This window comes from Cetorhinus maximus, chromosome 4, assembly GCF_964194155.1.
Source record: "Cetorhinus maximus chromosome 4, sCetMax3.hap1.1, whole genome shotgun sequence".
Classification (NCBI taxonomy): Eukaryota; Metazoa; Chordata; class Chondrichthyes; order Lamniformes; family Cetorhinidae; genus Cetorhinus; species Cetorhinus maximus.
Genome location: NC_135882.1, coordinates 115,076,076 through 115,102,285, shown reverse-complemented (window position 1 = coordinate 115,102,285; position 26,210 = coordinate 115,076,076). Strand labels below are relative to the sequence as shown.

Below are 26,210 nucleotides of genomic sequence, written 5' to 3'. Positions count from 1 at the left end.
TAGTTTCCAGATGTATGCCCAGCTTTACCTCAGCACCACCTTTCTTGACTGTCCATTATCGCTTGTCTGACATCTAGTATTGGATGAATAGAAATTTTCTCCTATTACATATTGAGAAGCCACTGTTACAAATTCCATTTCCTAGCCACTGACTCAATCCTCTCCCTGGCAATTGTCCACAGCTAATATAGCCTGTCTGCAACTTTCATGTCATATTTGTCTGCAAGATGAGTTTCTGACCACATATTCGTGCCAACACAAGATCACCTACTGCCATGCTCAACTTCACCCGTTTCAGCTCATCTGCTGCTGGAACCCTCAGCGTGCCTTTGTTACTTCGAGACTTGACTATTCCAATGCACTCCTGGCCAGCCTCTTTCATTCTACCCTCAAACTTGAGAAACCCTGCTACCTGTGTCCTAATTCATGCCACGCCCCATTCACATATCGCCCTTGCCTCCTGGTATGCAGCACCTCGATTTTAAATCTTGTTTAAGCCCTTGTTTTCAAATCTCTCCTCGGCCTTGCCCCTCCCTATCTCTGCAGTCTCCAACCACACAAACCCTCCCAACCCCAAAGAATCTGCACTCCTGCAAATTCGGTCTCACATATTCCTGATTTTAATCGCTCAACCATTGGTGGCCATGGCTTCAGTTGGAATCCCTCCCTGAACTTCTCTACTTCTCAACCTCTCTTCCCTCCTTTATTTTTCAGTTAAATGCTGCCCCTTGACGACATCATCCAAAAGCATGGCATTAGTTTTCACATTTACACTGACAACACCCAACTCTACCTCACTGCCACCTTTCTCGATGGCTCCACTATTGCTAATTTATCAGACCACTTCTCTGGCATCCAGCACTAGATGAGAAATTTCCTTTCAATTAAATATTGGGAAGGCTGAAGCCATTATTTCTGCTGTCCGGACCAAATTCCATTCCTACTACCAGCGACTCCATCCTCTCCCTGGCAACAATCCGAGATTAAGTCAGTCTGTTCACAATCTTGGTGTCCCATTTGATCCTGAGATGATCTCCCAACCTTGTATGTGTGCCATCACAAAAGCCGCCTTTTCCATTTCCATAACATTGCTTGGCTTCACCCTCATCTCCACTCATCTGCTGCTAAAACTCTCATTCATGCCTTCATTATCTCTAGACTCAACTATTTCAATGCACTCCTGGTTGGTTTCTCTCAGTCTATTCACCGTTATCTTGAATTCATCCAAACTCTGCTGCCCATGTCTTAATACAGAGCAAATACTGTCCCCTCCTGGCAGCCCCCCTCCCCCCAGTGCCTGATGACCTTCATTAGCTCCTGGTCAAGCAAAGTCTTGATTTTAAAATTCTCATCCTTGTTTTCAAATTCCTCCAAGGCCTTTCCCTTCTCTAACTTTGTAATCTCCTCCAATCCCACAACTCTGACATATCTGCGCTCCTTAAATCTGGCTTCTTGTGCATTCCCAAACATAACTGTCCCACCATTGATGGCCATGCCCTCAGTTGCCAAAGCCTCCCTGGAATCCCCTCCCCACATCTACCTCGCTTTCCTCCTCCTAGAGGCTTCTTAATACTTCTCTCTTTGACCAAGCTTTTGGTCATCTGCTCTAATATCTCCTCATGTGGCTCAGTGTCATACATTGCTTTGTAATACTCCTGTGATGTGTCTTGGGATGGCTCATTATGCTAGAGGTGCTACATAAATTTAAATTGTTGTTGAGACACTCCATAAAACCTCTCTCTTTGATCAAGCTTTTGGTCATCTGCCTAATATCATGTCATGTGGCTCAGTATCGAATTTTACGTTATAACATTCCTCTGAAGTGCTGTGCAATGATTTATGTTAAAGGCAGTATTCAAATACAAGTGCTATTTTCATCAGATCTGCCTGATGTCTCACCACATCTCAAACCAGCCATTTATTTACAATGTTCTATCTTAAAACTAAACTGCTGATAGTTTATTTCATATCGCTCTTCTTTGATTTTGTTCTTTTTTTCTTATTAATCTGCCTCAATGCTCCTCTTTCCATCATCCTGCCCATATACCACACAAACCCACCACCATATGACCGTACAAATGTATAAATTAGGGGTAGACCACTTGGCCCCTTGAGTCTGCTCCGCCATTCAATAAGATCATGGCTGATCTGATAGTAATTTCAACTCCACATTGCTGCCTATCACCGATAACCTTTCACCCCCTTCTTTATCAAGAGTCTATTTACCTCTGCCTTAAAAATAGTCAAAGACTCTGCTTCTACTACCTTTTGAGGAAAAGTTCCAAAGACTCACGGCCCTCAAGAGAAAAAAATTCTCATCTGTCTTAAATGGATGACCCCTCATTTTTAAATTCTCCCACAAGAGGAAACACCCGTTCAACATCCACCCTGTCAAGACCCCTCAAGATCATGTATGTTTCAATCAAGTCACCCCTTCCTCTTCTAAACTCCAGTGGATACAAGCCTAACCTGTCCGACCTTTCCTCATAAGACAACCTGCTCATTCCTGGTATTAGTTTAGTAAACCTCCTCTGATCTGCTTCCAATGCATTTACATCTTTCCTTAGATAAGGAGACAATTCTGTACACAGTACTCCAATGCCCTGAATAACTGAAGCATAACCTCCCTAATTTTGTATTCAATTCCCCTTGCATGAAATGATAACATTCTATTAGCTTTCTTAATTATTTGTTGCACCTGTATACTAACATTTTTTGATTCACACACTGGGACACCCAGATCTCTCTGCATCTCAGGGCTCTGCAATCTCTCAGCATTTAGATAATATGCTTCATTTTTATTCTTCCAACCAAAATGGGCAATTTCACAATTTCCCATGATATATTCCATTTGCCAGATCTTTGCCCACTCATTTAACCTATCTATATCCCTTTATAGCCCCCTAATGTCTGCTTCACAACGTACTTTCCTACCTATCTTTCTATCAGCAAATTTAGCAACCATACCTTCGGTCCCTTCATCCAAGTAATTTACATAAATTGTAAAAAGTTGAGACCCCAGCACTGATCCCTGTGACATACCACTCGTCACATCTTGCCAACCAGAAAATGACACACTTATGCCTACTTTCGGTTTCCTGTTAGCTAGCCAATCTTCTATCCGTGCCAATATGTTACCCCCTACACCATGAGCTTTTATTTTCCGCAATAATCTTTGATGTGGCACCTTATCAAATGCCTTCTGGAAATCTAAGTACAGTATATCCACCGGTTCCTTTATCCATAGTATATTACTTCTTCAAAGAACTCCAATAAATTGGTTAAACATGATTTCTCTCTTATAAACCACATTGACTCTGCCCAATTACATTGAATTTATCCAAATGCCCGACTGTAACGTTATTAATAATAGCTTCTAACATCTTCCCTATGACAAATGTTAAGCTAATTGGCCTGTAGTTTCCATGTGCACAGAAGTCGTAAGCCGACCATTCATTTTGAATTATTGGGGCACACACATGGATCAAAGTTATGATTGGGGGGGGGCGGGGGGGCGTTATCTCCAGATATTGAACCCTGAAGCAATAAACCCAAACATTGCTGTTGAATGAAACGTTCACTATTTAGGCACCCAGTAAGAGGCAGCTGAAAATCCCAGACAGGGTGCAGCAGGTGATGGGAAAAGCCTAAAGAATCAATTCCTCTCAAGAAAAAACTTGGCAAAAGCAGGACCCAAAAACAGTCTTAATCACAGTAACAAGGGAAACTGAAAAGAGGAAAAAGAGTGAGTTGCTTTTCCAAATCTGCTATTGTGCTGGATGAAGATTAAGATTGTTGGTGATGTCCTGAAGCGGTGAAACTGTTTGAATAGTGCTTAAGCACAGTGTTAGGAAATACAGATAGTTTAAGTTATATTGGTATTTGCGGGTGTTAGGAATGAATTTTAGCTTTAAGTTTTGATTTGTATTTCTGTACCTGTGTTGAGGTCAAGCTGAGTTTTAGTTTCACTTTAAAAAGGTGCCTGCACTTCTAATGAGGTTTTTACAACTGTTGCAATTGAGGTAAACAAACAAGAGTAGAAGAATTGGGTTGTTGCCTAGCAACAGTGGTCCAGAGAGGCAGGTCCCTCCCACAGGCACACACAGGAGAAGGAAAACAGCAGTTTGTTTTGGAAGCTGTTTGAGTTCAGTTGGTTTTGAAAGTAGTTGCCGGGAGAGAGACTGGAGCAAAGGGGACAGATAGCCAGTCCCAAGCTAAAGAGCAGACCCCGAAATCCAGGGGAATGGAACTGGGGAAAGTCCCAAGCAGACCTTATACTCGTAGACATCTACAGCACAGGAGGCCATTCGGCCCATTGTGTCCGCAACAGTCAACAAAGATCTGACTACACTAATCCCATTTTCCAGCACTTAGCCCATGGCCCTGGAGTCAATGGCAATGCAAGTGAATATCTAAATACTTCTTAAATGTTACAAGAGTTTCTGATTCAGCCACCCTTTCAGACAGTGAGTTCCTGACTCCCACCACCGTCTGGGTAAAAAGATTTCTGCTGAACTCTCCTCTTAGTCTTCTACCTCTCACCTTAAATCTATGCCCCCTGGTTATTGACCCCTCTACTAATGGAAAAAGTGCCTTCCTATCCACCCTATCTATGCCCCTCATAATGTTATACACCTCTATCAGGTCCCCTCTCAACCTTCGTTGCTGAAAGGAAAACAACCTCAGCCTATCCAATCTTTCCTCTTGGCTCTAGCCCAGGCAGCATCCTGGTAAATCTCCTCTGCACCCTCTCCAGTGCAATCACACCCTTCTTCTAATACCACCCTAGCAATTTTCGTGTCATCCACAACCTTCTTAATCATACCCCCTACATTTAAGTCCAAATGTACACCACAAACAGCAAGGGCCCAGCACTGAGTCCTGTGGAGACCCACTGGAAACAGACTTTGTCACAAAAACAACCCTCTACCATCACCCTCTGCTTCCTGCCTCTCAGCCAATTTTAGATCCAACGTGCCACTTTGTCTTGGATCCCATGGGCTCTTACTTTCTTAACCAGTCTATCATGAGGGACCTTATCAAAAGCCTTGCTAAAGTCCGTGTAGACCACATAAAATGCATTGCCCTTATCAACACTCCTGGTTACCTCCTCAAAAAATGTAATCAAATTTGTCAAACGTGACCTCTTAACAAATCCATGCTGACTATTCCTGATTAATCGGTATCTCCCCAAGTGCAGATATATTCTCTCCCTCAGAATTCTTTCTAGTAACTTCCCCACCACTGAGGTTATGCTGACTGGCCTGTAATTTCCTGGTCTATCCCTTCCTCCCTTTTTTAATAATGGGACATTGGCAGTCCTCCAGTCCTCTGGCACTGCACCTGTGGCCAGAAAGGATTTGAAAATTACTGCCAGGGCCACTGATATCTCTTCCCTTGCTTCCCTCAACAGCCTGGGATATATCTCATCCAGACCTGTGGATTTATCCATTTTTAAGGCCACTAAACCCACTAGTACCTCCTCTCTTTCTATGTTAATTTCCTCTAATATTTCACGTCCTCCACCCTGATGTCTATACCTGCATCGTCCTTTTCCATTGTGAAGACCGACGCAAAGTATTCATTGAAGGCTGTACCCATGTCTTCCGGGTCCCCATACACATAACTCTATGGCCCCTAATTGGCCCTACTCTTTCTCTAGTTATTCTCTTGCTCTTTATTGATTTTAAAAAACCACTCTGGTTTTTCTTTTATTCTACCCACCAATGCTTTCTCATGCACTCTCTTAGCTTTTCTAATTTCCATTTTAAAGTTCCCTTCTGCACTTTTTATACTACTCTAAGGATTCTGCCGTATCGAGCCCTCGGATCTGCCATAAGCTGATCTTTTTCTCTTGATCCTAACCTTTATGTCCCTTGACATCCCGGGTTCTCCAGGCTTGGTCCCCACCTTTGTCTTTATGGCAACATATTTGCCCTGTACTCTCGTTATTTCCTTCTTGAATGCCTGCCACTGCTCTGACACAGTTTTATCTGCAAGTAGCTGCTCCCAGTCCACTTGGACCAAATCGCATCTCATCTTAGTAAAATTAGCTTTTCCCCAGTTTAGAACTTTTATTCTCAGTCCAACCTTATCCTTTTCCATAACTATCCTAAATCTAACTGAGTTATGGTTATTATCTCCAAAACGCTACCCTAATGATACACCTTCCACCTGCTCAGGCTCATTTCCGAACATTAGGTCTAGAACTGCCCCCTTCCTCGTTGGGTTATGTACTGGCTAAAAAAGTTCTCCTGGATGCAACTTAAGAATTTTGCTCCCTCCCTACTTTTGCACACTAAAACTATCCTAGTTAATATTTGGGTAGTTAAACTCCCCTCCTTTACTGCCCTATTATTCTTACACTTCTCTGAAATTTGATTACATGTTTGATCTTTTATCTCTCCCTGACTGTTTGGGGGCCTATAGTACACACCCAACAGCATATTTTGTGTTTTTTACTTCTACCTATTAGTCAAAGGAAGGACAGGAACCTGAAAAGGTCCTATTAAAGGGGGCAGAGAGAAAGGCTCCAAGCTTCAGACTTAGAGACAAAAGCTACAGAAAGCAGATTGAAAGCGAGAAATGATTGCAAGAGGCAAGAAGGTCCAAAAAGGCAATTGAAGGTCTGTAACTCTTTGCATGTGAAGCAGTGGTACTGCTGACAGCTGAGTCGGTGAGAGAGAGTGCATGGAAGACAGCTTGAATGCATGTGGTGATGCAGGGGATAGGAACATCGGAAGGAGAGTTCGAAACCCTGGAGGTGAACCATTGCAGAATGCATCTGTGAGAAGGTGTTGGTTTGGGAGAAGATTCCAAAGCGAATTCTTCGAGTGAAGAGATTGGAGTTCAGTGAGACTAGTTGGCTCACGGTGTGATGAGTGCCTGGGGGGAAGCTGACAACAGATCCATAGCATCTGGTTGAGGCGGCATCTGTCACTTGGTTTCAATGTGCGGTGCTTCTGACCAGAGGATGCCATATATTTACATGGACTGTGTACTTACTGTGAACTTTAGGGTATAAGGTAGCCTCTGTAACTTGTGTTATCCTTACAAATCTGTATATATATGTAAAGATATGCTTGTGGATGAAGGAGTATTGTAATACAGTTCACCTTTTCTTGTTTAATAAATTTTTATGTTTTTGTTAAAAGTTCATTAGCTGACTCCAGCGACTCTGTTCAGTAGCTCCTCTCCACGTATCTAAACAAACAAATAAAAATTAGGATTATCAAGCCTGGTTCCGCCCTGTCCAGGGGTAATCTCAGCTGGGATCATAACAACAGGTATAAGAATCTGTAGCTTATGGTATTCCAATTGGTGATAGGTGACAGGTAGCTTCATAATGCTTGATAACATGATGGATTCAATAGTATAGTTCAAAAGGAAACTAGATAATTACTTGAAGGAAAAACGTTTGCAGGGATATAAGGAAAGAGTGGGACTAGGCAGATTTCTCTTCATGAGACCAGTGCAAGGAGCAACACCAAGTATACCTAAAGTGAAATGCCAACCTGTTGAAGCTACGACATAGGACACATGCATGCTAGACAACAGAAGCAATATGCTACACAGCTAAGCAATTCCACGACCAATAGGTCAGTCTTGCTACATCCAGTCATGAATGGTGGTGGACTGTTGTTCATCCTTCAAAGCGGAGATGATCATGTTCATCATCTGGAGTGTTTGGTAGGGTTCGGGTGGGTTTGTAAGTGACTGTTAAGGCTGATCGGTTCCCAAAAGGTTCTGTTGCGAGCAGGATAAGATGCTGCAGACGATTGAGTTTTGAATAAGTTGCTGGCTTAGGATTTCCCCTCCTTGCATTTTCTTTCCGTCTCTGATATGTGCTTGCTTTCGAAGGTAGCCACACCCTTTTTTGTTTGTTTGCACCAGGTGCAACAATCCTAGGTGAATTTCTCCCAGGACTCAGGGTCGATATCAAAACTCCAAAGCAAAGCCTTCAGAGTGTCCTTGCAGTGCTTCCTTTGAACAGCATGAGAGCTCACCCCAAACTCAAACTCTTCTCTTTTGGTAAGCAAAGTCGCTGGTTCAAAATCCTGGAACTCCCTCCCTAATACCACATGGACTGCAGCGGTTCAAGAAGGCTGCTCACCACCTCAAGGGCAATAAATGCTGGCCTACCCAGCGATGCCCAAATCCCATGAACGAATTTTTAAAAAGCAAGTATCAGGCATTTGGACTACATGACCATCCCAAATAAACTACTAACCGGCGGAGGTAGCATCAGAAACATATCCATTCTCAATGATGGAAGAACACAGCATCAGTGCAAAAGACAAGGCATTTGCATTCATCTTCAGCCAGAAGTGCAAGTGGATGATCCATCTTGGTCTCCTTCTGAGGTCTCCAACATCACAGATGCCAGTCTTTAGCCAATTCAATTTACACCATGTGAGATCCAGATATGGGCCCTTGACAGGACTAAAGTTCAGCAGTACTGAAGGTTTGTGCTCCAGAACTAATCTAGCCAAGCTGTTCTATTACAGCTACAACACTGGCATCTACCTGACAATGCGTTCAATTTCCCAGATGTTCCCTGTCCTCTAAAAGCAGGACAAATCCAATCTGGCCAATTACTAAACCATCAGTCTACTCTCGATCATTAGTGAGTGTTGGAAGGTGTTGTCAGTAGTGCTATCAAGAAGCACTTGCTCAGCAATAACCTGCTCAGATTGGCTTCCTCCACACCACTCAGCTCCTGAGCTCATTACAGCCTTGGTCCAAATATGGACAAAAGTGTTGAATTCAAGTGAAGAGAAATTGACTGCCTTAACATCAAGGCAGCATTTGACCAAGTGCAGCATCAAGGAGTCCTATTAAAATTGAAGTCAATGGGAATCAGGGGAAAACTCTCTGCTGCCGGAGTCATACCTAGCACAAAGGAAGGCGGTTACGGTGTTGGAGCTCCTCAGGCTAGTGTCCTACATTCTGTGCTGTACAACTCTATGGCTCTATGACCCAATCATGTTCCGCTCATTCATCAATTACTGTTGATGACTGCACAATGTTCATTAACATTCACAACCCCTCAAATACTGAAGCAGCCCACTACCGAATGCAACAAGACCTAGACAATATTCAGGCTTGGGCTGAAAGGTGGCAAGCAATATTCACACCATACAAGTGCCAGGCAGTGACCATCCCCAACAAGAGAGAATCTAACCATCTCCACTTGACAATGCAATGGTATTACCATCGTCAAATCCCCATCAACATCCTGGAGTTACCACTGATTCTACTGTGGCTACAAGAGGTCAGATGCTGGGAAACCTATGGTGAGTAACTCACCTTTTGACTCCCCAAAATCTGTCCACCATCTACAAAACACAAGTCAAGACTAAGATGGAATACTCTCCACTTGCTTGGATGAATGCAGCCCCAGCAACAGACACCACCCAGGACAAAGCAGCCTGCTTGATCACCACCCCATCCACCATCATAAACATTCACTCTCTCCACACCATCAATGCACAGTGGCACAAGTGCATACCATCTACAAGATGCACTACAGCAACTCACTAAGTCTCCTTTGATTGCATCTTCCTAACCTGTGACCTCTAGCACTTAAAAGAACATGGACAGGAAATGCATGGGAACACCACCACCTGCTAGTTCCTTGCCAAAGCAAATACCATCCTGGCTTGAACTATCACTAGGTCAAAATCCTGGAATGTCCTCCCTAACAGCACTGTGGGTGTACCTACATCATAACTGCAGCAGTTCAAGGTGGCGGCTCACCCAGCTTCACAAGGACAATTAATGATGGACAATAAATGCTGGCTTTGCCAGCAACAACGAATGAATAAAACATACTCAATGGGCCGAATGGCAGCCTTCTGTGTGGTACTATTCTATGGTTCTATTCTTGGAGACGGTGAAGTCCTGGGGTATTGGAGACAACAAGGGTCCAGGCGTGAACACTACAATGAATACAAGTGCTGCAGAAGCAGTGCTAGGTGTTGGTCCCATTTAGTACAATCTATTTACGCAAGGTTGAATTTTCAACATTGACATCAATACAACAAAGTACCAAGCCAGGATGAACAATAACTACGATGTGCACAGCAACATATTGAGTGAAACAAAAATGCTGTAAAATATAAATAGTGTAATTTTTATACAGACAAAAAAAACTTATGTTCTGTTACAGGGGATCTGTGGAATTTTTATAAGCTGGAGGGGCCTTGGAAACAAAAACAAAAACCCCTGTTCTATAAGACAGAGTTAAACTGAACCTCTTCAAATGAGATAAAGTTACAACAACCAGGACCTGTAGAATTTGCCTGAATAGTGAATAGAGAAATCTTAGGAGTATATTATACATTCCAAGCAGAAAAAAATTTTGGAAGGGGCACATTCTAACATCTCACCAGGAATATTTAAATTTTTTACATGATGCATTTTCCAGAATTTGAATAGAATATTTACACATACGTATAGTGTATATATAATTTTTCATTGAAGGAAAACATGCTACACAAGTAAAATACACACAAAATATCAAATGCGCTTTGAATTTACCCAATGTGTAGCTAAGCCACTTAGGCTAGGTGGTCAGCCAATCATCACCACCTGCAGCCAACCAGATCACAGTCACTAGGAGGCAGCTATTAGATGCCAACCAAATCAGAACCAAAACTCCCTCTCCATTTCAGTTAAGAACCTGGTCGCTGTTGCTGTATGTGACGCAGCTCTGGCCCATTCCACACTCCTGCGCGATGGCGATCACCCAAGCCATCTTTTGCTTTATCTGGAGGTCGAAAATGGATCGTGTCTGCAGGGACACGTTGTACAAGCCTCTAGATAAGGGGGGAAAAACGTACCCAACATCGCCCTCATCCTGATGGCCACTTTTGTGTGCGGCTGCACCAAGCTGTGTGTAGTATGCAAACACCAAGTGTCACTACGTGCTGAGGTTCTACCTGTCCCCGGTGTTGCGAAGGATGGGTCTGGTCACGCTGCCGCGGAACGCTCCAAGTAGTTGGACCGTGTCGTACCACCTGCCCCTCGTGGAAAAATTTATGCAAAGAAACACCTTTGACCACAAGTCCATCAGGCAGTGGTCGGCACGTAACGTCTTAGAGGCCCTGCAGGAAAAGGAGGTGGTGGATCCTGTCGGACGGTTCCCTGAGCAGACTGTCAAAGTCATTTGGCAGAATGCCTCATCGCCTGAACTTTCCAACAAGCACCAAGACGTGGCTTGGCTGGTGGTGAGAAAGGCCCTCCCCGTCAGATCCTTCCAACACGCCAGGAGTCTCACCCCCTCTGCACGTTGCCCTCGAGGTGGCTGTGGGGGGGGGATGAGACCGTTGTTCACCTCCTTGTGGATTGTGCCTTTGCAAAGAAGGTCTGGAGAGAGATGCAGCGGTTTCTGTTGAGGTTCATCCCGAGCAGTTCTGTGACACATGGCCCTGTGCTCTAATGGGCTGTTCTCAGGGACACACACAGAGACAAACATCAACTGCAGCTGGAGGATCAACTCGGTGAAAGACGCTCTTTGGTCTGCCCGAAACATGTTGGTCTTCCAGTGCAAAGAGTTTTCCCCGACCAAGTGTTGCAGACTGGCACATTCCAAGGTTCAGGGCTAGTGCTGAGGGATGCACTAAAGCTTGGGGCAGCCGCTGCAAAGGCGCAATGGGGAAAGGTCGCTGTCTAAGACCTTTCTGCCACAGTGCACCAAAGGGCTGGGAATTGTACAGGCCCCTTGGGCTGTACGGCTCACAATGAATGTATGTATTGGCTACTAATTGTATTATAATTGTATTGAAGTACCTCAGAGTGCAACATGATGTAAGTTGAAAACTCCAATACCAATGCTCTGATTGTCTGTAATGACCATATTGAAATGATCATAATATTCATTGAGTGTATTGAAGCACCTCGTGATCCATGTGTAAAAGTTGAATCTGATAGTACTTTTTGTGATGGCGAGTTAGAAATGTTTTGTAATGTTCTTCCAGATATTTTATGAATAAAGCATTTTTTTCAACAAAAAAAAAACAGCTCCTAGAAGCTACCCATTTACTACCAACGAGAATTTAGAATTTTACATTTAAGGTTTCATAAATTTTTTGGCTTCCCTATTCTGACATCTCTCCAGCTTTTGCCAATCTCTTGCTGCACTAACATGTTTCTATCTTGCTTAAACATAAGGGAAATAATTCAAAACAAAAACAAACATACCTGGAAAAACTCAGCAGGTCTGGCAGCATCTGTGGAAGGGAGCACAGTTAACGTTTCGAGTCCGCATGACTCTTCAACAGAACTAAGGAAAAATAGAAAAGGGGTGAAATATAAGCTGTTTAAGGGGGGGGGCTTGGGACAAGAGAGCTGGATAGAGGGCCAGTAATAGGTGGAGATAACCAAAAGATGTCACAGACAAAAGAACAAAGAGGTGTTGAAGGTGGTGATATTACTTAAAGGAATGTGCTAATTAAGGGTAGAAATCAGGACAAGCAAGGATCTCATCAGTGACAGAGACATGTGCTTAGAAATAAAAACAAAAAGGAAAGTGATAACTGTCATTTTACACCAAGTTGTAGCATTTGATTTTTCACCAAGCCAGATGAAACGGTTAGGTGCTTAAGTGACAAGGAATCAACACATGATGTACCAATATTTTATCTCCTGAACACTCATCTACAGTTCATTAATTTTGCTGTATTTCATATCATGATCTGCTAAACTGGGTTGAGATTTTGAAAAGCCATCAGAATCAAGAACGTAAGAATGACGAATAGGTCATTTGGCCCCTTGTGCCTGCCCCACCATGCAATAAAATCATGGCTGATCGGGTTATGGCCTCAACTCCATATTCCAGCCCAGCCCCAACTTTTCCTTGCAAGATAAACCCCTCATCTCAGTGTCAGCTGAGTGAACCTTCTCTGAACTGCTTCTAATGCATTTATATCCTTTCTTAAATAAGGCCACCAAAATTGTACACAGTATTCTACATGTGGTCTCAGCAATGCCCTGCGCAACTGTAGCAAAACATCCCTGCTTTTATATGCCATTCCCCTTGCAATAAATGACAACATTCCATTTATCTTTCTGATCACTTGCTGTGCCTGCATACTAACTGTTCCTAATTCATGGACCAGGACACCTCAGAGTACTGAAATCTCTCTCCTTTCAAATAATATGCTGCTTTCCTATTCTTCCTGCCAAAGTGGACAAGTTCACATTTTCCTAGATTATACTCCATCTGCCAAATTTTTGCCCACTCACTTAACGTATCTGTGTCCCTTTGCAGACTCCTTATGTCCTCTTCACAACTTACTTTCCTACTTTTGTGTCATCAACAAATGTATCAACCACACATTTAGCCCCTTCATTCAAGTCATTGATATGAATAAAGAACTGAAATTAATGAGATGAATTGTGCCAGGAGTGAAATATAAGTGAATTAATAAATTATAAATCAGTGGGAGTTTGCTGATTACTATTAAATGCCACCATTGCAATATTGAACAACTGTATCCATACAACCATATATTGGCTTACCATTACATTGAATCTAATACAATAACAATGGGCAAAACTGTCTAGGAAAGGTAAATAAGGAAAATTGCAGGTAGAAAGGAAGTCCACAGCGTTTTAACAACCACAGAATTGCAGTGTACTCTGGGTCCTGACAATACAGTTGCCCTGGTACAACATAAAAATCACATAAGCATTCACAAAATTTCAAGTTAATCTAAATTAGGGAGCAAATATGCTCACAGAAATACCTAATTTGCCCCTAAAAATACATAAAATTTGGAAATTTTTCATAAGATCAAAGATAGTTTAATTACTTGGGCTTATGTATTTCAAATGAAAATACTTCATTCTAACTGAGCAATTCCAAAAAAGAAATTCTACGCGCTTTAATAGTGTTCATATGGATTATGGCTAATTGGTATATAAAATAACTGCAGACAATAAAAATGTAACAGCACTCTGCAGAAATAAGTTGTATTTATATAGTGCCTTTAACACAATAAAACATCCCAGAGACTTCACATGAGCGCTATCAAATAAAATTTTACACCGAGCCACATAAAAAAAACAGATGTTAAGGAGTGTCTTAAACTGTGTCAGCTGTAGCTCAGTTGTTAACACTCTTGCCTGAGTCAGAAGATGTGGGTTTAAAATCCACTCCAGCACAAAATCAAGGCTCCAGTGCAGTACTGATGGAGTGCTGCACTGTTGAAGGTGTCGTCCTCTCGATGAAACTTTAAACGAAGGCACTTAATGCCTTAAAAGATCCCACGGCACTATTTCAAAGAAGAGCGGTGAGATGTACTGGTCAATATTTATCCCTCAATCAACATCCCAAAATCACACTAGTTGTTTATCATTGCTGTTTGTGGGGACTTGTGTGAAAATTGGTGGTTGCCAATCCCAAATTACAATAACTATACTTTTAGAATACTTAATTAGCTGTAAAGCACTTTGGGATGTCCTGAGGTTGTGAAATTTACTATATAAATGCAAGTTTCCTTTTTTTTTTATAAACAGGATAATTTCATAACAATACATTGTACAACCCAATTTCACTAGTCAGTCTCAACACAGGAATGTGACAAAATCATTGAAGTCCATCACTCACATGATGGGAGCAATTAATTATTATTCATATAAATATGACCACTTATTTTAATTACAGGATATTGATTTTGGTTTGTTTCCCATCATTGTGATACTTTCTTTCAGGAGAGCACTTTTAGAAGCTTTGACAGGTTTGGGATTTGCTCAATGTCGCTACCTATTGATTTGTACAAAACCAATCGACAACCAACAATTCAGAGAAAACTGCATTATTAACCTGGTGGAATAATATGCATTGCGTTTAAAACAGCTTACTAGAGTACAGGGCATTCTAACATTATAGGGAGAATAACAAACATCAGATATAATCTGTTTTTTGTGTTTAATCCAACACCTGTTCTATTATAAGGGAGATTAACTTCCAATGTGTCACATTATTACACGTTGGTTCAATGACCAGAATGCACAGGAATGGATTCACTTCTTCAACACCAAAATAGACAAGAGAAGTGATTCCCCCCCCCACAAACAAGGGTTGATTCCTATTTATCTAAATTTTGCAGATGTTTTCTTAAAGCATGCTACAATTAGATCTGCTTTCACGAACCACCCCTGCACATTTTTACTACAACTAAGGTGGCATTTCAAATGTGATGCTACACTGTTTGTCACTCAAGGACACAAAACCTTCCACATATACATAATAAAATGTAATGACCTCTTTGTGGCAACTACAATCAAACAGTTAAAAGATTGTTTACTGTATAACTTTTTTGAAGTGGATTTGGGTGGTCAGTCTAATTCGCAATCTTCTAATCAATTTTCAGTATATTTTTGAGCAGTTATTTCTCCTCAACCATTCTGAATTCTCTATAAAAGCAAAGTCTAGTTTACGTAGATTTTAGTAAAAAGTTCAAGAGGCATCTCATCATAAAATAGTAGAGAAAATTAACATCGTTGGAGGCAGTACACTGAGATGATTCAAATCATGGCTGGGAAATAGGAAATTAATGGTCTGTATCAATGGCAAATATTCTGGGTAGAGGTGATGATGAATGAGATCCTTTCAAAAAATAGTCAGGAAGAAGGTAATAATAGCTTCATCCCAACATTTGTGGATGACACAAAAGTAGCTGAGGTGCCTAATGAAAGTGTCAGCCTTGGCTCAGTGGTTCAAGCCTCACTCCAGATCTTTTGAGTTGATAATCAAGGCTCACAGTGCAGTACTAAAGTAGTGTTACACTTTCAGAGGTGCTGTAGCTCAGCTGAGTATTTAAACGGGTCTCATCTGCACTCTCAGATGATTGCAAAATATCCCATGGCAACACTCAAAGAAGATGGGGTTCTTTTGGTCAACCTTCAACCACCGTCACTTTAACCCCGTGGGCTTTAATTTTGCTAACAAACCTATTATGTGGTAAAAACAAACCTTCTGCTGAAGGGTCATGAGGACTCGAAACGTCAACTCTTTTCTTCTCCGCCGATGCTGCCAGACCTGCTGAGGTTTTCCAGGTAATTCTGTTTTTGTTTTCTATTATGTGGTTCTTTGTCATTGCATTCCGTAAATTCACAGACATCATCAACCTCTCTTCAACCATTACTTTAAAGAACCCAAATCAAGCAGGCCAAACACAATTCGCCTTTAACAACTCCATGATGCCTTCCAGTTATTAGCCCATAGTTCTAGAAATGCCAATTAACTTTGTCCTGGATTCTTGTCTGAGTTTTGAAACCCTCATTAATCAGCAAATGCAAACCATCTGTAAAAATTCATGAAGCTTAGACGACAGTCAGGGCAATTTGTTTTTATTCATTCATGGGATGTGGGCTTCGCTGGCATTTACTGCCTATCCCTATTTGCCCTTGAGAAAGTGGTGGTGAGCTGCCTTCTTGAACCGCTGCAGTCCATGTGGTGCAGATACACCCACAGTGCTGTTAGGGAGGGACTTCCAGTATTTTGACTCTGCGACAGTGAAGGAACAGCGATATATTTCCAAGTCAAGATGGTGAGTGACTTGGAGGGGTAACTCCAGGTTGTGGTGTTCACATCTATCTGCTGCCCTTGTCCTTCTAGGTGGTAGTGGTCATGGGTTTGGAAGGTGCGCTGTCTAAGAAGCCTTGGTGAATTCCTGCAGTATACCTTGTAGATGATACACACTGCTGCTACTGTGCATCGGTGGTGGAGGGAGTGAATGTTTGTGGATGTGAAGGGTTCTCAAAATTCCCACATTTTTCATATCATCAATAAGGATATGACTTTAGGACTTTTAAACTGCTGAGTTAAGTGTAAAACCCTGCAGACAGGAGGCTGGGCCCATGAAGGCCTGGGGCTGCACATGCCCGGGCGTGTTGAGTGCAGTGTGGATTGTTTTGCCTGAAACCAGACAACGAGAGGAGACAGAATATGCATTCTTCCCTTTAATACAATCAACCCAGAGAAAGACTTCACCTCACACGAAACTGAAGCCCATCAAAATCTTGCATAAATAATCGCTACTAACTACTAAGGCAGGAAGGCACAATCAATTCAATTATGCGAACCCATCAATACTCCACACATACAATGGCTTTCAGTTCAAAACTAGTCACTAGGCAGGAAGACAACGACAAACATCATGCGAGCCTATTAAAAACAACGAGACTACAATCACCTAAGGAAGCCCACCAAAGTAAAACAAAGAACTAACCTTGATTTGGATTCCGATAAGAAATTCGAAATTCAGTATAACTGGCCTGGTCAGTTACGAAGGAGAGAGAGAGAAACCAGCTAGCAGAAGGGTTGCAGTTTTGAAAGTTGACACAGGGCAGTGAGCAGTTGGGAGCGGTTGAAACAGAGTTTAAGCAAGAAGATCTGGAGGTTTTGCAGGCCCGCAGGCAAAATCACGGAGAGGGGTAAGGGTTGGCAGGCTCAACCGAAGACAACAAGGCCGCAACCGCAGCCCTCTATAAAGATCGACCACCCACAACCGTGTCCTCCATTCAACTGAAGAACCTTTGCAGATTTCACAGACCAGGACCGCGTGGGGACGGCAGGCCCCAGAGGACACAAAAAGCGTACCCCAAAACTGCAACCGGCTTACCTGGCTAGATTTCGAACTGTCAAGGAACCCTGGGTTGGTGAGCACAATCCCTGACCTCTCCTAGTTCAATTTAGTTAGGTTTTGGGAGTGGAACAAGGGTAAGAGGATTAGTAGCATGATATTCCCTCGTTATGCCGTGTGTTCCTCATTCTTAACTAAGTGTACTTTGTAAGTCTGTATAATCTCAGTGTAATCCTAATGTTATAAGTTCATTTGTGACTTCAATAAACTCAGTTTTTCTTGCACCAAAACCAGTTGCCTGCTGCACTTTGCACAACCCCCAAATAAGTCCAAGGTCTAGAACCCAGGGAGTGGGAGCGATTCGAACCGCTCAGAAGTCAGAGGTGAAACTGACATACACTACCACCCCCTACAGATGTAGGTGCCAATCAAGCAGACTGCTTTGTCCTGGACGGTGTCCAGCTTCTTCAGTGTTGGGGGAGCTGCACTCATCTAGGCAAGTGGGGAGTATTCCATCACACTCCTGACCTGTGCCTTGTAGATGGTGGACAGGCTTTGGGGAGTCAGGTGAGTTACTCGTCACATGATTTATAGCCTCTGACCTATTCTTGTAGCTACAGTATATATATGGCTAGTCCAGTTGAGTTTTTGGTCAATGGTAACCCCCAGTAGGATGATAGTGGGGGATTCAGTGATGGTAATGCCATTGGACATCAAGAGACAGTGGTTGGATTCTCTCTTGTTAGAGATGGTCATTGCCTGACACTTGTGTGGCACGAATGTGACTTACCACTTGTCAGCCCAAACCTGGATATTGTCATTTGGACATGGACTGCTTCAGTATCTGAGGAGTCGCGAATGGTGCTGAACATTGCGCAATCAGTGAACATCCCCACTTCTGAACTTATGATGGAAGGAAGGCCACTGATGAAGCAGCTGAAGATGGCTGGGCCGAGGACATTAGCCTGAGGAACTCCTGCGGCGATGTCCTGAAGCTGAGATGACTGACCTCCAACAACCACAACCATCTTCCTTTGTGCTAGGTATGACTCCAACCAGTGGAGAGTTTTCACCGATTCGCATTGACTCGAGTTTTGCTAGGGTTCCTTGATGCCACACTGTCAAATGCTGCCTTGATGTCAAGGGCAGTCACTCTCACCTCATCTTGGGAGTTTAACTCATTTGTCCATGTTTGAACCAAGGCTGTAATGAGGTCAGGAGCTGAGTGGCCCTGGTGAAACCCAAACTGGGCGTCAATGAGCAGGTTATTGTTAAGCAGGTGCCACTTGACAGCACTGTTAGTGACCCCTTCCATTACCTTACATACGATTGAGAGTAGACTGATGGAGCAGTAATTAGCCAGGTTGGATTTGCCCTGCCTTTTGTGTACAGGACACACCTGAGCAATTTTCCACATAGCCAGGTAAATGCCAGTGTGGTAGCTGTACTGGAACAGCTTAGCTAGGGGCACGGCAAGTTCTGGAGCACAAATCTTCAGTACTATTGCCGGAATATTGTCAGGGCTCGTAGCCTTTGCAGTATCCAGTGCCTTCAGCCATTTCTTGATATCACGTGGAGTGAATAGAATTGGCTGAAGACTGGCATCTGTGATGCTGGGGACCTCCAGAGGAGGCCAAGATGGGTCATCCACTTAGCACTTCTGGCTGAAGATTGTTGCGAATGCTTCATCCTTGCTGTTGTCGCTTCCAGTGCCTAGGTCGATGTCGGGAAGTCCGTCCAGTTTCATTCCTTTTTTGTCACTTTGTAGCAGTTTGTTACAACTGAGTGGCTTGCTAGGCCATTTCAAAGAGCACTTAAGAGTCTATGCCTTATCTTTTGCACTGCTGTGCTGGCTCCTCCATCATTGAGGATGTGGATATTTTTGTAGCCTCCTCCTTCAGTGGCAGGACTGCAGAGCTTAGATTTAATCCATTGGGGATTGCTTAGCTCTGTCTACCACTTGCTGCTTATGCTGTTTGGTATGCAAGTAGTCCTGCGTTATAGCTTCACCAGATTGACACATCATTTTTAGGTATGCCTGGTGCTGCTCCTGGCATGCCCTCCTGCACTTTTCATTGAACCAGGATTGATCCCCAGGCATGATGGTAATGGTAGAGCGGGGGACGTGCTGGGCCATGAGATTACAGATTATGTTCGCTGATGGATGCCCAGTCAAGTTGCTAGATCTGTTCATTTAGCACGGTGGTAGTGCCACACAACATGACAAAGGGTATCCTCAATGTGAAGGCAGGACTTCGCCTGCACAACGACTGTGCGGTAGTCACTCCTACCAATCCTGTCACGGACAGATGAGTCTGCGGCAGGCAGGTTGGTGAGAATGAGGTCAAGTATGTTTTTCCCTTTTGTTGGTTCCCTCACCACCTGCCGCAGACCCAGTCTAGCAGCTATGTCATTTAGGACTCGGCCAGCTCGGTGAGTTGTGGTGCAACTGAGCCACTCTTGGTGATGGACATTGAAGACCCCATCCAGAGTACATTCTGTGCCCTTGCCACCCTCAGTGCTTCCTCCAGGTGATGTTCAACATGGAGGAGCACTGGTTCATCAGTTGAGGGAGGCGGTAGTGATAATCAGCAGGAGGTTTCCTTGCCTATGTTTGACTTGAGGCATGACTTCTTGGGTCTGGAGTCGATGTTGAGGACTCCCAGGGCAACTCCCTCCCAAGTGTAAACCACTGTGCCGCCACCTCTGCTGGGTCTGTTCTGCCAGTGGGACAGGACATGCCCAGGGATGGTGATGGTGGAGTCTGGGACATTATCTGTATGATTCCATGAGGATGACTATGTCAGGCTGTTGCTCGACTAGTCTGTGAGACAGCTCTCCCAATTTTGGCACTAGCCCCCAGATGTTAGTGAGGAGGACTTTGCAGGGTCGACAGGGCTGTGATTGCCGTTGACATTTCCGGCACCTAGGTCGATGCCGGGTGGTCCGTCCGGTTTCATTCCTTTTTTGTGACTTCGTAGCGGTTTGTTGCAACTGATTTGTGGCATTCCAAAGGGCGCTTAAGAGTCAACCACATTGCTGTGGGTCTGGAGTCACACGTAGCCCAGGCCAGGTAAGGATATTAGTGAAGCAGATTGGTTTTTACAACAACCGGCAATGGTTTCAAGGTCATCATTAGACTTTTAATTCCAGGTTTTTTTTATTGAATTCAAATTCCACCATCTGCTGTGGTCCCCAGAGCATTACCCTGGGTCTCTGGACAATACCACTATGCGATCTCCTCTCCTAGGTATGCTCTGTCCCACCAGCAGGACAGACCCAGCAGAGGTGGTGGCACAGTGGTATACAGTTCAAGACGGAGTTGCCCTGGGAGCCTTCAACATCGACTCAACTGCTTGCAGGCAAAACAAATGCAGATCAACTATAAACTGATTCAAGCAGAACATGACTAATTTTTGGTATATCTTGCTAAGAGAGACTAAGGGTAAATAGCTTAGGTATCTTCAGAATTGAACTGGACATATATCTTTAAGACAATAATTTCATTGGTTATAACTGTTAATACAACAGGAAGACGTTAAATGAATATATGTTCTTTACTGATCTGATTTTCTGCTACTATTACATGAACCTCTAAATATAAGAGAGTCATTGTCTGTCCCTTGATTTAAGGATGACATCTACTCAGGGTCACTAGTTTCTGCCATGGGTCTTCATGTGACCGAATAGGCCAATTCTCAACAGGCAGATCTTTGGGAACAGGGGACAAGATGTCTCAGAGGTAGTGGAATCCGGAATGCAAGATTTGCCTCCTTTTCTTTCCTTAAAGTGTGATGTGGCTTGATGGACAAGTTGTTACCATTCTGAACAATAGCAGCAAGCTCCTCCCAGCCATTACTGTCAATGCCACTGCACTTGAAGGAGAGCTTCAGAAGGAGTTTGAAGAGTTTTCTTTGCCCTTCCCTGGAATGTTGGCCATTTGAGAGTTCAGAAAATAGGACCTGTATTAAGAGTTAAACAGGTGCTGGCTGCCTTGGGCTAGAATTCTATATTTACCCATATACTTTCATACATCACTGCTAAATGAAGGTGTAGTTCAATTTACACTGGATAGGAAATAATACACTCAAGGTGGCTAGGAAATGGAAAACATGATCATTGTTACATCAGACTCGCTTGCAATTAGAATGCTTGCTAATTGTGTGTGCTATACTTCAGTGGTGCATCTTCCATACATAGAAACACATACCCTTTATAAACTCACACCACAATCTTTTTATAATAGCCATTATTAAATCCAAAGCATCCTCTAGTCTGCACTCTTGCAAAACAAAAAGTGAGTAACAATGTAGCTTGAGTGTATGAAATATTTATATTTTACTTCCCATACAGATCTTGATGTGCCACACAAAACTTGGAACTAGGACAAGCAGGAAACCAACTCCTAGGCCTTTTACAATGCAGCTTTTAAGTCTGCAACTAGAAACACAAAACAGCAACCCTACAATAACTTGGACTGAATTTTCACCCAAAGAATCACATTGCACAACTATTCCATTCTATATACTTCCCTATGTCTAGCATTCTCTCCCCTCACCTCCATCCCACATATCCATCTTAATTTTAGGTTAGGCTCAATTTTTATTACTCTAATTCATTTTTGTAGTTATTCAATTATCCTGTCAATCTTTTTTTCCTAACGCTGCTCTTTACTGCTATTTTTTTGTATTCCGATATATATGTATTTGCAATTATTCTCATTAATGAGACTTTAATGTACACCAGAAATATCCCAAGTTTGCCCAAATCAATTCAATCTTAGACTGTAGTTTTGGATAATTCAATCTTGGGAATATGTCCAATTTATCTTGTTTGCTGTGACTTCCTAGACAATCATCTTGCTCTTAGCTCAATATAGAAACTTGGTGTTTGGATCCCTTTCGCTTAGCTGTCCACTGCTAAACTTATTTTTTGCTGGTGTATTGGTTTTGCCAGTTGGTCCATGTTTGTGTGGGATTGGCTGGTTTTAGGATCAAGGGAGAAAGTGTGTGCGTTAACAGCCTTTATTCTTGCTATCATGTCTTTAGGAAACAGTACATATATATCTGGGGTTGAAGGTCCTAACCTTCTCCTTCACTGTTGGTGGAGTCAATCAGTATTCACCTTCCTCAATATGTCTTTAGCTTGTGTTCCTCTGGGGTACATTCCAGTTTACTACCTTACAATCTCATCCTTTATGAAACCTCACTGCAATGTGCTTGTGTTGCTACATTTGTCTGTTATCTACATGTTTCCCAGGATTTTCGATGTCACTTGGCCTTGACACCTCATTCGTTGGAAGGGGAGCGCTATGGTTCAATTTGTCACTCATGCTCTACTGTATTTCTGGGAAGAGGATAACTGCGTTCCTATCTACCTTGTTCTGGGGGCTGTTGTAAATTTCTTATTTTTACTTTCGGTGCTGAGGACATGAAGAGAGTAGTTTTGTTGTTAGGGGCTAGAAGTAGTTGTAATGCTATCTCTCTTGTCGCTACAGAAGCTGTATTTCTACCTCATTTATACTTGTGCAGTTTTGAAGTGATTTCCTATCCGTTGTTCCTGATTGTTATTCCTATTCAGAGGTAGGATGATTCCTGCCTCTCTTGTCTTTCATATAAAGATTTAATCCCAGGTATAGGATAGTTAGACTTTTCTTGCAGTGCAATCAGGGATAAAGTGCAGTTGTCTTCCTGCCCCGGTATAGAGTATACTCGGGAGAGGGAGTGAATTGTTTTCCTGCCCCGGTATAGTGTATACTCGGGAGAGGGGGTGAGTTAACTTCAGCCGTGCACAATACCGGGGCAAAAAAACAACTCATCCCCTCACCCGAGTATACTCGTTTTCCTTTCGTGGTATTGTATATACTCGGGAGAGGGGGAGAGTTGTCTTCCTGTCCCAGTATTGCACACTCGGGAGAGGGGGAGAGTTGTCTTCCTGCCCCGGTATTGCACACTCGGGAAAGGGGGAGAGTGAGTGGTCTTCCTGCCCCGGTATTGCACACTCGGGAGAGGGGGAGAGTGAGTGGTCTTCCTGCCCCGGTATTGCACACTCGGGAGAGGGGGAGAGTGAGTGGTCTTCCTGCCCCGGTATTGCACAATCGGGAGAGGGGGAGAGTGAGTGGTCTTCCTACCCCGGTATTGCACACTCGGGAGAGGGGGAGTCTCGTCTTCCTGCCCCGGTATTGCACACTCGGGAGAGGGGGAGAGTTGTCTTCCTGCCCCGGTATTGCACACTCGGGAGAGGGGGAGAGTTGTCTTCCTGCCCCGGTATTGCACACTCGAGAGAGGGGGAGAGTTGTCTTCCTGCCCCGATATTGCACACTCGGGAGAGGGGGAGAGTGAGTGGTCTTCCTGCCCCGGTATTGCACACTCGGGAGAGGGGGAGAGTGGTCTTCCTGCCCCGGCATTGCACACTCGGGAGAGGGGGAGAGTTGTCTTCCTGCCCCGGTATTGCACACTCGGGAGAGGGGGAGAGTTGTCTTCCTGCCCCGGTATTGCACACTCGGGAGAGGGGGAGAGTGGTCTTCCTGCCCCGGTATTGCACACTCGGGAGAGGGGGAGAGTGAGTGGTCTTCCTGCCCCGGTATTGCATACTCGGGAGAGGGGGAGAGTGAGTGGCCTTCCTGCCCCAGTATTGCACACTCGGGAGAGGGGGAGAGTGAGTGGTCTTCCTGCCCCGGTATTGCACACTCGGGAGAGGGGGAGAGTTGTCTTCCTGCCCCGGTATTGCACACTCGGGAGAGGGGGAGAGTGAGTGGTCTTCCTGCCCCGGTATTGCACACTCAAGAGAGGGGGAGAGTGAGTGGTCTTCCTGCCCCGGTATTGCACACTCGGGAGAGGGGGAGAGTCGTCTTCCTGCCCCGGTATTGCACACTCGGGAGAGGGGGAGAGTGAGTGGTCTTCCTGCCCCGGTATTGCACACTCGGGAGAGGGGGAGAGTGATTGGTCTTCCTGCCCCGGTATTGCACACTCGGGAGAGGGGGAGAGTGAGTGGTCTTCCTACCCCGGTATTGCACACTCGGGAGAGGGGGAGTCTCGTCTTCCTGCCCCGGTATTGCACACTCGGGAGAGGGGGAGAGTTGTCTTCCTGCCCCGGTATTGCACACTCGGGAGAGGGGGAGAGTGAGTGGTCTTCCTGCCCCGGTATTGCACACTCGGGAGAGGGGGAGAGTGAGTGGTCTTCCTGCCCCGGTATTGCACACTCGGGAGAGGGGGAGAGTGGTCTTCCTGCCCCGGTATTGCACACTCGGGAGAGGGGGAGAGTGGTCTTCCTGCCCCGGTATTGCACACTCGGGAGAGGGGGAGAGTGGTCTTCCTGCCCCGGTATTGCACACTCGGGAAAGGGGGAGAGTGGTCTTTCTGCCCCGGTATTGCATACTCGGGAGAGGGGGAGAGTGAGTGGTCTTCCTGCCCCGGTATTGCACACTCGGGAGAGGGGGAGAGTGAGTGGTCTTCCTGCCCCGGTATTGCACACTCGGGAGAGGGGGAGAGTCGTCTTCCTGCCCCGGTATTGCACACTCGGGAGAGGGGGAGAGTGAGTGGTCTTCCTGCCCCGGTATTGCACACTCGAGAGAGGGGGAGAGTGAGTGGTCTTCCTGCCCCGGTATTGCACACTCGGGAGAGGGGGAGAGTCGTCTTCCTGCCCCGGTATTGCACACTCGGGAGAGGGGGAGAGTGAGTGGTCTTCCTGCCCCGGTATTGCACACTCGGGAGAGGGGGAGAGTGAGTGGTCTTCCTACCCCGGTATTGCACACTCGGGAGAGGGGGAGTCTCGTCTTCCTGCCCCGGTATTGCACACTCGGGGGAGGGGGAGAGTTGTCTTCCTGCCCCGGTATTGCACACTCGGGAGAGGGGGAGAGTGGTCTTCCTGCCCCGGTATTGCACACTCGGGAGAGGGGGAGAGTGGTCTTCCTGCCCCGGTATTGCACACTCGGGAGAGGGGGAGAGTTGTCTTCCTGCCCCGATATTGCACACTCGGGAGAGGGGGAGAGTTGTCTTCCTGCCCCGATATTGCACACTCGGGAGAGGGGGAGAGTGAGTGGTCTTCCTGCCCCGGTATTGCACACTCGGGAGAGGGGGAGAGTGAGTGGTCTTCCTGCCCCGGTATTGCACACTCGGGAGAGGGGGAGAGTGGTCTTCCTGCCCCGGTATTGCACACTCGGGAGAGGGGGAGAGTGGTCTTCCTGCCCCGGTATTGCACACTCGGGAGAGGGGGAGAGTGGTCTTCCTGCCCCGGTATTGCACACGGCTGCCTGAGCTCCTACCTCTCTTGTTCTTGGTGCCGCTTCTTCGGGCGGTCTCTAGTTCTCTCTGGATCCTGTTCTCCAGATATTCCTGTTTCTTGGTCAACATCTCCTCAGTCTCCCGGAGCCGGTGGAGGGCCTCCTGGGGACTAGGGCCCTGTTTCCTGGAGCGGGACCGGGACGAGCCGGAGCTGGAGCTCGAATCACCCTTGAAGAAGTTGGAAAATTTGTTCATAACGACGGTCCGCCGCCTCGACCCCGACCGAGAAACACAGGGCGCAGGTGCGACTGCGCGAGACGGACTGGGGCTCACTTCCGGTAAAGCTGCAGTCAGGGGGCGGGGGCGGGGGCGGGGGCGGGTCCGGGTCCGGGTC

General features: G+C 44.9%; 1 protein-coding gene across 1 annotated transcript in view; it reads right to left on the bottom strand.

Annotated features, from left to right (window-relative positions):
- LOC144679831 (charged multivesicular body protein 4b-like) overlaps positions 1 to 26,164 on the bottom strand; it is a 43,146-nt gene extending 16,982 nt beyond the window's left edge. The window contains exon 1 of the mRNA XM_078540659.1: positions 25,858 to 26,164. Coding sequence (XP_078396785.1) covers positions 25,858 to 26,071 — 214 coding nt within the window. The 5' untranslated portion in view covers positions 26,072 to 26,164. The remainder of the gene's footprint in view (positions 1 to 25,857) is intronic.
- Positions 26,165 to 26,210: the final 46 nt, after the last annotated feature.